Below are 13,630 nucleotides of genomic sequence, written 5' to 3'. Positions count from 1 at the left end.
TCAAGAGCAAGTTTCAGCATCTCTTCTGACATTCATTTTGGTCTTATCTTTCTTTCCTGTCTTTTTAATGACCTTTTGCTTTCTTCATGTATGATGTCCTTGATGTCATCCTTTATTATGTCTGCCACAAGAGAAAGCTTTGTCTGGGTAAATGTGCTTCTGGTGTTTTGCGATGAGGTCTTCTGTGGCCCAGAAACTTTTCGGAATCCTGAGGAATTTCTTTATAATCCCAGCTTTGAGTCTTAAACTCCAGGGCTTTTTCCAGGGTCCCTCTGTAAAGTTTCATTATCTTTCTTGAGGCAGCTGGAACTTCTCTCAGAATGGCAGAAAGAGAAGCAGGGACTAGCTGGTAGGGGATTCTGGGTACGATGGTGACAGGACTGTAGGGTCTCTGTCATTGGGTAAGGAATGTCCCCAGTGCAAGGATTTCCAGTCTTTTAAAAGTGATATACTGGATTCTGTTCCTCCCTCTTGGATGTGCTGTGGGAATATCTTGAATGAGAAGTGATGAAACAGTGAGGAAAATGGCCAGGGTGAATTCTCAGGAGCAGAGGGATGTGTAGCATGCAGTTGTTGTTGTTGTTAGGTGCCATCAAGTCAGTTCCTACTCATAGCGACCCTATGCACAACAGAACGAAACACTGCCCAGTCCTGAGCCATCCTTACAATCATTGTTATGCTTGATCTCATTGTTGCAGCCACTGTGTCAATTCACCTCGTTGAGGGTCTTCCTCTTTTCTGCTGACCCTGTACTCTGCCAAGCATGATGTCCTTCTCCAGGGACTGATCCCTCCTGACAACATGTCCAAAGTATGTAAGATGCAGTCTCACCATCCTTGCCTCTAAGGAGCATTCTGGCTGTACTTCTGAGACAGATTTGTTTGTTCTTTTGGCAGTCCGTGGTATATTTAATATTCTTTGCCAACACCACAATTCAAAGACGTCAACTCTTCCTTGGTCTTCCTTATTCATTATCCAGCTTTCACATGCATATGATGCCATTGAAAATACCATGGCTTGGGTCAGGCACACCTTAGTCTTCAGGGTGACATATTTGTTCTTCAACACTTTGAAGAGGTCCTTTGCAGCAGATTTGCCCAATGCAGTGCGTCTTTTGATTTCTTGACTGCTGCTTCCATGGCTGTTGATTGTGGATCCAAGTAAAATGAAATCCTTGACAACTTCAATGTTTTCTCCGTTTATCATGATGTTGTTCATTGGTCCAGTTGTGAGGATTTTTGGTTTTCTTTATGTTGAGGTGTAATCCATACTGAAGGCTGTGGTCTCTGATCTTCATTAGTAAGTGCTTCAAGTCCTCTTCACTTTCAGCAAGCAAGGTCGCGTCATCTATATAACACAGGTTGTTAATGAGTCTTCCTCCAATCTTGATGCCCCATTCTTCTTCATATAGTCCAGCTTCTCATATTATTTATTCAGTATACAGATTAAATAGGTATGGTGAAAGAATACTACCCTGACGCACACCTTTCTTGACTTTAAACCAATCAGTATCCCCTTGTTCTGTCCGAACAACTGCCTCTTTATCTATGTAAAGGTTCCTCATGAGCACAATTAAGTGTTCTAGAATTCCCATCCTTTGCAGTGTTATCCATAGTTTGTTATGATCCATACAGTCGAATGCCTTTGCATAGTCAATAAAACACAGGTAAACATCTTTCTGGTATTCTCTGCTTTCAGCCAGGATCCATCTGATATCAGCGGTGATATCCCTGGTTCCTTGTCTGCTTCTGAAACCAGCCTGAATTTCTGGCAGTTCCCTGTTGATATACTGCTGCAGCCGTTTTTCAATGATCTTCAGCAAAATTTTGCTTGCGTGTGATATTAATGATATTGTTCTATAATTTCCACATTCGGTTGGATTGCCTTTCTTGGGAATAGGCATAAATATGGATGTCTTCCAGTCAGTTGGCCAGGAAGCTGTCTTCCCTATTTCTTGGCATAGACGAGTGAGCACCTCCAGCGCTGCATCTGTGGCATGCTAGCCACAGCAAATAAACCAATAATAGCATCACAGCATACAATTGGTAGGAGGCCCTTAGGCTGGATAGGCTGCCAACCTTGCTCTAGACACTAAATTTCAATTTAGCAGTCGGATTCCAGAATTAAAACCCAAATTTATAGGGAATTAGGGAAGAGTTTCATGCTGTTCTTTAGTTTCTTTATTTCCCTTTTTGTCTTCCAGAGAAACGAAAGAAGACTTCTGATTCAACAGGAAGGGAAATTAACCTGGTATGTTTGAAGTATCTCTTAAAACAAATGGATTTGAGTTTTACGCTGTTAATATTTAGATATATCTTCTTATTTAATGAATCTGTGTAACACTTATGTGTCCTAAGTGCTATATATATATTCACTCTTTTTTCTTAATTTTTTTTTTTTTTTTTACATTCACCTCTGATGCAAAGTTTCATGAGAATCAACAAGTTTCATAATAAGTGGTTCTCAGGATGGGAGGTGGGAAGCAGTGTAGACCCTCAACAGAAAATTCAGAAACTGCTTCAGCCTATTCACTTATTCTCACAGAAACTTCTTACAGTCTTTCTGGAAGAGAATAGGAAGTTAGTGGAAGAATGAGCACATCCATGACCTCATAAAATGACTGGATTTCCTTGTAAATCACACACACTGATAAAGGGGTGTGCTCACAGGCTCCCTTATTGTGCAAAATCCCCTGATTCTGTGTGGGATCCTCAGAGACAAGACCTCCTAGACTAAGCAAAGGATGTTTTAGAGGCAGTGCCAATTTTTCTTACGATTTCTTGGAAAATAAATTTGGGCCTTTATTTTGGGTTTAATGATGTATAAATATTAGAACTCAGAGAAGAATATAAGATTGGTTAATATGTTTGCAAAAATTTTTTTTATGAATATCTTTAACTAAAAACAAATAACTAGTCAAAAATGAGTTACTGTAAACAAACTTAATTTTTTTCTGTGTGTTTCAGTAAGGAGGAGTAGGAATAAAGAGGTGCTCCCATAAAGATTTTAGCCTAAGAAACCCTTTGGTGCAGATCTGCTCTGTCCCCTAGGGTCACTATGAGTTGGAACTGACTCAGTGACACACAACAACAACAACTGTCTTCAGTGGAAGAAAGGTGTGGCAATCTGCTTTCATTAAGATTACAGTCAAGAAAACCCTATGGAGCAGTTCTAACCTGTAACATATGGTGTCATCATGAATTGGAATCAACTCAATGGTAATGGGTTAAACTTCTTGAAGGCTCCAGAAAAATCAGAGGCAGATATAGCCAACAATTCTACATATAATATTAAATGGCACAAAGCTTTCTTCACCAACCCTCCTAATTTTAAACCAAACCAAATACTTTCAACTTAGTAAACTTGTATTAAATTTTTAGTAAGTATCAATAAACATTGTGTTGGGTGTTAAGGTTGTGTTTCCTGAAGTAGGGAGATTTTCTTAAACATTATTTCCTCTCTTCCTATAGTGAACCACAACAAAAATTCTACATTCTGTCACAATCAGTCCTGTGAGTTATGAAACCGTTTAGAACAATAACCTAAATAATTTCTGTGCAAACAAAATCCAGGTTGGTTAAAATGTGAGCATATTTTTTCTGTGTGAGCTGGATGAATTATTTATAACTTAAACTATAACTTAAAGTTGAATTCAAAATGTGTTTTTCTGTGTGTGCATTTATTCGGGAGTATTGTTTTAAGGTGTTCATGTCTTTCACTGGAATTTGAATTGCTCCACTTGAGTTGTCAGGCATTTCAGGAAATAATCAAAGAGATGACATATCAGACCCTTGGGGCTGAAGACTTTTTTTTTTTTTTATTGTACTTTAGATGAAAGTTTATACAACAAACTAGTTTCTCTTTAAACAGCTAGTACCTATATTGTTCTATGACATTGGTTAACAACCCCACGACATGTCAACGCTCTCCCTTCTCAGCCTTGGGTTCCTTATTACCAGCTTTCCTGTCCCCTCCTGCCTTCTAGTCATTGCCGCTGGGCTGGTGTGCCCCTTTAGTCTCTTGGGGCTGACGACCTTTTCAAGAAGGAACTCACATGGAAGCCAGTGGACTAGAAATACAAAGTAGAGAAAAAAACTGGTAAAAAAATGGCAGGTATATATAAAAGTCAAAGTTCTGATCTTTTTCCAGAATGGTCCTTTGAGGGTATAAAAGTGCTTGGTATACTAAAAACAAACCAATTGTACATTTTTAAAGGGTGATTTTTATGGTATCTGAATTATATCTCAATACTTATAAAAAAATGCTTCATAAACTGTAAAATGCCATACAAATGTGAGCTGTGACTGCCACCTCTGCCTTTATCACCTCTGCCCACCATACCATGGGGCACCAGCCTTGTGGTATACCACCCACATTGATCACCACCCACACTCAGTCACAGAGCACCATGCTTGCTTTCACCCCATTCATTCTGACAAAACTTATCGTGGAAATGAGCTATCTTTTGAGAAGAGAGCCGGGTAACTGAATTAATAGATTTAGTTATTGAAAAGTACAACAGAGACCTTGCTGGTACATTGCAGATTTATGGCTATTAGGTTACATGATAGTCTTTGCTTCTTCAGTGCTCCACTGGCTCACTTTAACTGGGTTCCTGCCAGTGGAAGTCGGCACATTCTATCTTAGTCAAGAGACTGTGAAGGTAAAAGGAAATGCAGCCTCTCTCAATCATCTAGCCTTTGTGTCATTTCCTGGGCAGCCACCTCTATTAGAGGCAAATCCTGTGCTAAGCAGTTAATAACTAGTTTCTCTGGATACCACCAGATATGCTGTCAGGGTGAACTCTGCCAAAAAGGTGTAACAGACGTGCTGATGCACACATTGCAGTGACGACAATGAAGGACCAGACAACCATGTAGACCCTCAAAGACCATGGACCTGATGCTGTAAAGGAATTGAAATTAAAAAAAAAAAGAAAAGAAATAACAACCCCTAGCATTTAGCATTAGTATAACATCTCCATTTTTACCAGGTGGGCCCCGTGTATGTAACTAGGAATGGTTAACAAATAGCTGAAAGCAACAGGGGCTGTTGTATTTTTACTTTCTATAAATTCACCTCATTCTCAGAAGCTGTAAGACATTTGAAGCTTTAAGATATTTATTTGGCAGTGTAAGAGTTTTCTTGTGGTATAAATAACTACAAGAGCAGAAAACAAAATCAGGTGCCACTGAGTTGATTCTGACTCGCAGAGACCCCATGTGTGTAGAGTAGAATCGCGCTCCACAAGGTTTTCATGGCTGTGACTTTTTGGAAGTGGATTATCAGGCCTTTCTTCCAAGGTGCCTCTGGGTGGGCTCAAACTGCAGTCTTTCACTTAATAGTCCAGCACTTAACCATTTGTACCACCCTGTACTCAACGGCAGTGGGTTTGGTTTTTGGTTTTTTACAGGAATACTGGAAACCCTGGTGGGGTAGTGGTTAAGTGCTACAGCTGCTAACCAAAGGGTGAGCAGTTCAAATCCACCAAGAGCTCCTTGGAAGCTCTATGGGGCAGTTCTACTCTGTCCTATAGGGTCGCTATGAGTCGGATTCAGCTTGACGTCATTGGGTTTGGTTTTGGTTTTATAGGAATACTGGAGCCCTGGTGGCACAGCGGTTAAGAGCTAAGGCTGCTAACCAAAAGTTCAACAGTTTGACCCTACCAGCTGATCCTTGGAAGCCCTATGGGGCAGTTCTACACTGTCCTATAGGGTTGGTATGAGTTAGAATCAATTCAATGCCAGCAGGCGACGGTATAGGAATACTATTTTAGGTTTTTTTTTTTTTCCCTTTGTCCCTCAAAAACTGACAGCAATTTTCAAATTCTGTATTTCAAATTACAATAATAGATCATCAATAAACTCACGGCCCTCAAGTTGATTCTGATTTATGGCCACCCCGCAGAGGTTCCACGGCTGTAAATCACTACAGAAGCAGACTGCCACATCTTTCTCCTGTGGAGCTAATGGTGGTTTCAAACCGCTGACCTTTCAGTTAGCAGTCCAGTGCTTTAATATCATGAGTAACTTATAACATTTACTCTTTCTGCCCACTTAATGATGATCTGTTCTGCTTTATCCTTAATTGTTCTAAACTGTGTTAACACTGGCTATCAAATCGTAGGCTGCCTAAAGTTTGGATATTTTATATTTCTTGTTAGCTTGGGCCATGCTTTTCATCTTGAGGAAGGGTTGAAAAGTGCTGTGTTACCTCAAAAGTGACCAATAATAAAGCAAAAAATAACAATTTGGGGAGAACACAGTGGTCCTCGAGCCTTTCACCCTTTAATAACTGAGTTGTTAAAAACTGAATTGTCAGCAGCATATGTAAGGGACGACAGATTATTCCTCCTCTGAAGGTACATTTAACCCCACAGTCAGAGGTGAGCGAGTACTCGCTCATGGGTGAGATTAGCGCTGTAAGACCCGCACCAACCATGGCCTTATGTGATGCTTAAACCTTTTTGTGTCTCCTACAGGCTGCTGTTTCCCAGCCCTTTGGGAGTGAGCAAGATGAAGTGAGCACCAGGCAAAATTCCCAAACACTGCCAACAGAAACTGGTATTTATGATAATGACTCCTGGTTCAGGGCACAGGAAGGGCCTGAGGTTTATTCTAACCCATGCTTAGAGGAAAATAAACAGAACATTGTTTATGCTTCCCTGAACTATTGTATCACTGGAGTGAACCCAAGACCAGCAAGAGATGTGAAAGAAGCCCCTACAGAGTATGCAGCCATATGTGTGAGGAGTTAAATCTTGTCCTGATCTCCCCCAAGCCATCACTGAATGTCTCCAAGCCAACACCATCGTCTGGGCCCAACGGAATGTCAAATAAGATTCTTCGCCTTGAGAATTTTCCCTTCAAGGAGGTTTTTGTTGGTGCTTGGATTTTAAGAATCTATATGACAAGTGACTAAAATTTCTCCTGAGAACTTCTTTGGGAGACTTTTATTATTGTAGCCTCGATTAACAAAATCTGTTCTCCAAAAGTGATTGAAGAGCAGAAAGTTGGAAGATTTTAATCTTAGCTACATTTTACCCAATATGAAAATTCAATATTTTCTTTGGAGCGATCAGAGAGACAGGTGGGGAAGACAGGGTTTGTGTTATCCAGATGAGCTCACTACAAACTCTTGAAAAAGAATGTCCCCATCCAACCAACTAATCTAAAGTACTGTAATGATCCTATATTTATTCCAGCCAATTTTCCATAATAGGAAATTTTCCTATGTCAATGTAAGACTGAGGGTTCTTAAGAGTAAAGGAGAAATAATCTTAGACTTCATGATATAGGGAAAGAATAAGTGGTACAATAGGGATATGGAATACACCATTTGGGTATGGGGTAGAGATGTTCTCCTGAAAACAAACCTGAAAAACAAATCCTTATATCCACCCTGTTAGATTGCTAAGCATATTTAAGTGTTCATGAAGCAATTAACGGATGGTGCATTTTATGCGCAAAGTAGCGGCATCATCTTTGGGTGGCAGACTAATATACATGAATGTGACATAATGCTGCTGAATGAATACACTTGTGGGCACCTGAAACCTTAAAAATCAGTGAAAACAAGTATGATCAGGCAAACACAGATTGATGGCTTAAACGGCTTCATGGGTGACCTGATAGCAAATTAAAATTACCGTTAATGGAATGGAGAAAAGTCTAGAATATTTAGTTGGCCAGTACGAGTCAACACATTTTCCTTCACCACGTTTGTTTCTTGCTGTTCTTCTCATTAAGGAGTCGCGGCAAGTGATACATAATGAAGTTGAAACCACTTAAGGGTATATCAGGAGGAGATGGCTTCAGATATTTTGAATTTCCACTAAGTATTTGAGTCTAATTATTTTAAAAATAGCCTACAACTTTATTCAATAACTTGAGGATCTGAGAGTTCTCAGGTGCCACTGCTACTAAATAACACAACAGCCCTCATATGAAGTGACTAGCAAAGGTTAGGATCCAAAAATATGAACTGCTGTACCAGTGATGGTGTGAGTGTGTGTGTGTGTGTGTGTGTGTGTGTAGAAGGAGAGGTAGGCGACTTGCAGAAATGGTAAAAGAGAAACTGACCAGAGTGACATTCCATTTTCAGTTTGCTAAAGAAGCTCCAAATACCACAGTAAATAGATCATTAAAGAAAACGGTGTATGATGTTATGCTGATGGGTATATGAGTAGAGTACCCACAAAAATAGGCAAAGCTGAGGTTTGAGGTGATGGTGATGGGGCTTTTCTTGGGTAACATTGGCATTAATTTCTGCCTCTTAGATTTTCAGTGTTTTAGGTATTGTTTATGAGTTACTGTTCTGGCCCCTATAGTATTAATACACCTGAAATTTTAAGAAACAAATTTTAGGTAGGCTTTTTTAGCCAAGCTTCCTTTATGGGCAACTTATGCAAAAGATGTGTTGGAAGAGCTACTTGCGGTATTCTTAAAAATAGAAACAGAAAGTATGAGGAGGATATGCTTTTTCTCTTATCAGATAAACACACAGCCAAGCAGTTCCTTCATAATTCTCTTCAATTTAAAAAACAACGTATTTGTTATTGCTATTTAGAATATTCATAGCAGCTCTTACAGTAAAGATCATATCCATAGTGGTTTCACCTCTGTAAATGACTAAATTTCTACTTGTCAAAATTACAAATGATTTATGTTTTTATTCCTTCTTAATAAAAAGTACCGGACATATGTATATATTTCTTCTAATAAGTCTATTTCAGTATTATTTGCATGGCATATTTGATTAATTTATAGGTCCTTTGGGAAAAAGAATATGTAGCAAATTTAAATGATTTTCCATGAATTTTAAGTTGGTTGATTGTTCCAGATAAGAAAGCAAAGCTACTAAAACTCGTTTGGAATTCATTTGGCTTTGCTTTTGTACCAAAAAAATGTATGAGTATGAAATACAAGAGTGATTCTCAAGCTTTATGGCAACTCGAGAGACTTGCTACACTGCAGAATACCAGGTTCTAGCCCCACAGAATTCTGATTCAGGAGGTCAAGGATATGGCTGTATAATTTTTCCCTTTAAAAGGCACCCCAGGTGATTTTGATAGAGGTTTCCCAGTGTCCACAGTTTGAAGAACCCTGAAGTAGAGGCTAGATTTGGCATGTGTGGTTTATTTGAATAGTGCTGTTTGCCAGCCAAAACTAATCTAGCTCTCAGAGTGGATTCTTTGGCCTAATCGTATAATTTCATGGCACTTATCTGTTATTGATGCATTTCAATTGTGGTGCTGGTGAAGAATATTGAATATACTACAGACTGACAGGTGAATGAACAAATCAGTCTTAGAAGAAATACAGCCAGAATGCTCTTTAGAAGCAAAGATGGTTGGATTCCATCTGGCTTACTTTGGGCAGGTTATCAGGAGAGGCCAGTCCCTGGTGAAGGACATCATGCTTGATAAATGGAGAAAAGATTGAAGTTGCCAAGGATTTCATTTTACTTGGATCCACAATCAACATCCATGGAAGCAGCAATTAAGAAATCAAATGACTCATTGCATTGGGAAAATCTGCTGCAAAAGACCTTTTTAAAGTGTTAAAAAGCAAAGATGTTACCTTGAAGACTAAGGTGCACCTGACCCAAGCCATGGTGTTTTCAATTGCCTTATATGCATGTGAAAGCTGGGTAATGAAAAAGGAAGATCAAAGTAGAATTGATGCCTTTGGATTACAGTGTTGGTGAAGGATATTGAATATACCGTGGGCTGCCAAAAGAATATTGAATATACCATGGACTGCCAAAAGAATGAACAAATCTGTACTGCCGGTGCTCCTTAGAAGCAAGGATGTTGAGTCTGCATCTCACATACTTTTGACATGTTATCAGGAGGGACCAGTCCCTGGAAAAGGACATTGTGCTTGGTAAAGTAGAGGGTCAGCGAAAAAGAGGAAGACCTTCAATGACATGTTTGACACAGTGGCTGCAACAATGGGCTCAAGCATAACAATGATTGAGAGGATTGTGCAAGACTGGGGAGTGTTTCATTTTGTTGTACGGAGGGTTGCTATGAGTTGGAATTGACTCAATGGGTCCTAACAACAACTAGACACCTTCTTAGGTGCTGAGGTTACAAGGTTAGGAAAGATTCCGTTTCTGCTTTTCACTATTTGTGGCGTAGATGAAGAGGTAGAAACTAAACAATAATTTACAATATAATGGGTTTCTTCAGTCATAGAGATAGGTTCGAAGTGCCGTGGAAACACCACAAAACTATAAATTCTTTGAGTGTAAGGATCGTGTCTTATACACTTTAGTAGATTTCCTGATCCTAAGACGGTGTTTGGGGGGTTTTGTGGGGACCTAATTAATCACACTCCAATTGAAAAATTAACAGAGGACTCACACTGGAAAAAAATTATTGTTAATAGTAAAGGTGGGTTGGTGAGTATAGCTTGGACCCAAAGACAAGATAAGTTTCCTACCCACTCTTCCGCCTCAACCCTGCTTGGCTTGGGTCTACAGAGAGATAATCCAATGAGCCATGTAGGGGATCTCAGTTTTACCCAAGTTCCCATGACTGCAGATGAATGAGAACAAGGGATATGAAGACTGCTTCCTTGCCTTTTACAGGAGGGCTCTTTCCCTAGGTTAACGTTCAAAGAATGAGAAACTCTGCCTATTTCAAGAGCCAGAGGAGTAAATCTGCTTTTTCTGAGAAGTCAGCAAGAGGGTAAATCAACAGAAGACACTATTTCATACACTGAAGTGAGAACATGATTTTTCTTTCTAATTTGAGAAGATAGTAAATACTCACTGAATGCTGAACTATTGAACTGAATGAATTAAAAAGAAGAAAGAACTACCTTTTTTCAGGGAAATTAAAAAAAAATGGCTTTTGAGTTCTTTCTTAGAGCCAGGAAAAAGGGAGGAGGAAATTCTAGATGGAAAGGAGAGCCATTCAAAAGAGCACGCATGGCACATTCTGAGAATGATCAGAAATGGCCAGTGTATATAGCATAGGTTACATAGAAGGTGTGACAGATATGAGAACAGTTTTAGCTCTAATTATAATTTACATAGATGTACGGAGTTACAAAGTGCTTTCCTGTATATTTTTTAAAAATTATACATTATATTTTAAGTATCTAGTGCTGCTATAACAGAAATACCACAAGTGGGCAGCTTTAACAAACAGAAATTTATTCTCTCACAGTCTAGGAGGCTAGAAGTTCAAATTCAGGGCACAGGCTCTAGGGGAAGTCTTTCTCTGTTGGCTCTGGGGGAAGGTCCTTATCTTTTCTGAGCTTTTGCTCCTGGGTGATGTTTATGTGGCTTGGTATCTCTCTTCCCCCATCTCTACTTTTTCACTTGTTTAATCTCTTCTATAACTCAAAAGAGATTGACTCAAAATACACCCTAATCCTGCCTCATTAATATAACAAACTTAACCTAATCCTCATTAAGATAACCTAATCCTGCCTCATTAACACAATCACAGACAGAGGTTAGGATTTATGACACATCGCAAAATGGAGGATAATTAATCAGATCACAAAATGAAGGACAACCACGCAATGCTGAGAAGCATGGCCTAGCCGAGTTGACACATTCTTTTAGACACAATTCAACCCATGACACATTGGAAGAGATCTATTGCAACTGTTTTCTCGTTAAGCTTCTTGGTTGTCAAAGATGTGTGTAATTAACGTGCTGATATAGCCACAAATTTTATTTTTATCTTAAACAATACCATTACAAAGTCTTAAAAAATGTTTAACAATTGAAAATAATTTTATCTGGTGTTAAAAAGTAAAAGCAGGATTGGCTAGAATTTTAACAAATATTATGAGGTGACAATCAAATAATGAGATGTTAGAAGCTACAAACTGTGACATTTGGCTTTCACAAACTGCCTTAAGATTGTTAAAGATGATAGTTCTAGTCTAGACAACCAAGTCGCATCATTCTTGAAACTTTCGGGAATTAATGTTTTCTTTGAATGCTACTGTATTGGACCACATGGGATCTCAAAGACTATTTGAGTGAGATAAATGTTTAGTGTGTATCTTTGAAAAAGTTAAGAAATGCAAAATAAGTAATATTATAACAAATTTCTTTCAAGGAAGTATTCCAAGTAATAGTGGAGCAAGCCCATAGATGGACTAAAGCTGCTGCTGTCATAGGGTCCCCATGTATGTCAGAGTAGAACTGTGCTCTACAGAGTTTTCAGTGGTTAATGTTTTGAAAGTAGATTGCCTCTAATTGGACTTGAACTTTCAGTCTTTTTGGTTAGCAGCTAAACATGTGAACTGTTTGCACCACCCAGGATCTCCATATACTGTATTGAATTGAGATCTACGCTTTAGAGATTTCTATGGTTCATACCCATGCATTAATCAATCCATAATATTTTACCTCTTATGATTCTTGATGGCCACATCTGCACATATCATGGACAAACTGCTGAAAACAAAACATAAAGAAAAAATCGTGGCAGCAGTCAGAAAAAAATGGTACTTTAGATGAAGGTTTACAGAACAAACTAGCTTCTCACTAAACAGTTGGTACACATATTGTTTTACGACACTAGTTAACAGCCCCACATGTCAACACCCTCCCTTCTCAACCTTGGGTTCCCTATTACCAGCGCTCCTGTTCCCTCCTGCCTTCTAGTCCTTGCCTCTGGGCTGGTGTGCCTCTTTAGTGTCATTTTGTTTTATGGGCCTGTCCAGTCTTTGGCTGAAGGGTAACCCTCAGGAGTGACTTCATTACTGAGCCAAAAGGGTCTCCGGGGGCCATACTCTCAGGGTTTCTCCAGTCTCTGTTAGGCCAGCAAGTCTGGTCTTTTTAAAAAAGGTCATTTTATATACAGGCAAACAATAAGAATGGCCACCAGCTCTTAATGAAAAACAATGCGTTGCAGATTTTAAAGTGCTGAAATTAAAACAAAACTGCCAGCACAGGATGTTATATCCAGAGAAAACATTATTTAAAGATGATGGTAAAGATAGATGCAGATAAACAGAAGCTGACAGAAGTTGTCACTAGAGGAAATGCTCCACCTGAAATGTTAATGGAACATTCCAGACTAAAGGAAATGATAGCAGATGGAAACCTGAATCTACACAAAAGAATGGAGGGTGTCAGAATGTGGTTAATTATAAAACACATTTGAAATCCTATTTTTAAATTTCTTTAACAGAGAGCTGATTGTTTAAATGAATACTGCAATATGGATTTCATAGAATATGTAGGAGTCAAATATATGACAGTAATAGCCTAAAGACTGGGAGGGGAATAAATAAAAGCATAATATTATATCAAGGTAGACCATGATAAGTTAAAGATGCAAATTGAAATCCCTAGGGAATCATGAAAAATTTTAAAAAAACAAATAAAGCTAAAAATACTAATAAAGGAGATTAAAATGGAATATTAAACACCCAAGAGAAAAAAAAGGTAGGAAAGAAGGAAAAAATGGACAAAAACACATGGGCAAATAGCAAATATCAAGGTGCTAAACTTAAATTCAACCGCTTCAGTAATTTCATTAAATGTTAGTGAACTACAAATTGCAGTTAATAGAGATTCTCAGATTGGGGGAGAAAAAAAAAAGCAAGACATCACTATATGTAATTCACAAAATATGCACTTTAAATATAAA

General features: G+C 38.6%; 1 protein-coding gene across 2 annotated transcripts in view; it reads left to right on the top strand.

The window, feature by feature from the left end:
- Nucleotides 1–12,652, top strand: part of BTLA (B and T lymphocyte associated) — a 49,831-nt gene extending 37,179 nt beyond the window's left edge. For both annotated transcript variants that reach the window (XM_023551821.2, XM_023551822.2), the window contains exons 6-7: nt 2,204–2,250; nt 6,482–12,652. In XM_023551821.2, coding sequence (XP_023407589.1) covers nt 2,204–2,250; nt 6,482–6,757 — 323 coding nt within the window. In that variant the 3' untranslated portion in view covers nt 6,758–12,652. The remainder of the gene's footprint in view (nt 1–2,203; nt 2,251–6,481) is intronic.
- Nucleotides 12,653–13,630: the final 978 nt, after the last annotated feature.

This window comes from Loxodonta africana, chromosome 1 (genome assembly GCF_030014295.1).
Source record: "Loxodonta africana isolate mLoxAfr1 chromosome 1, mLoxAfr1.hap2, whole genome shotgun sequence".
NCBI lineage: Eukaryota > Metazoa > Chordata > Mammalia > Proboscidea > Elephantidae > Loxodonta > Loxodonta africana.
Note: the sequence above shows the minus strand (reverse complement) of the source record. Positions and strands in the feature narration are given on the sequence as shown.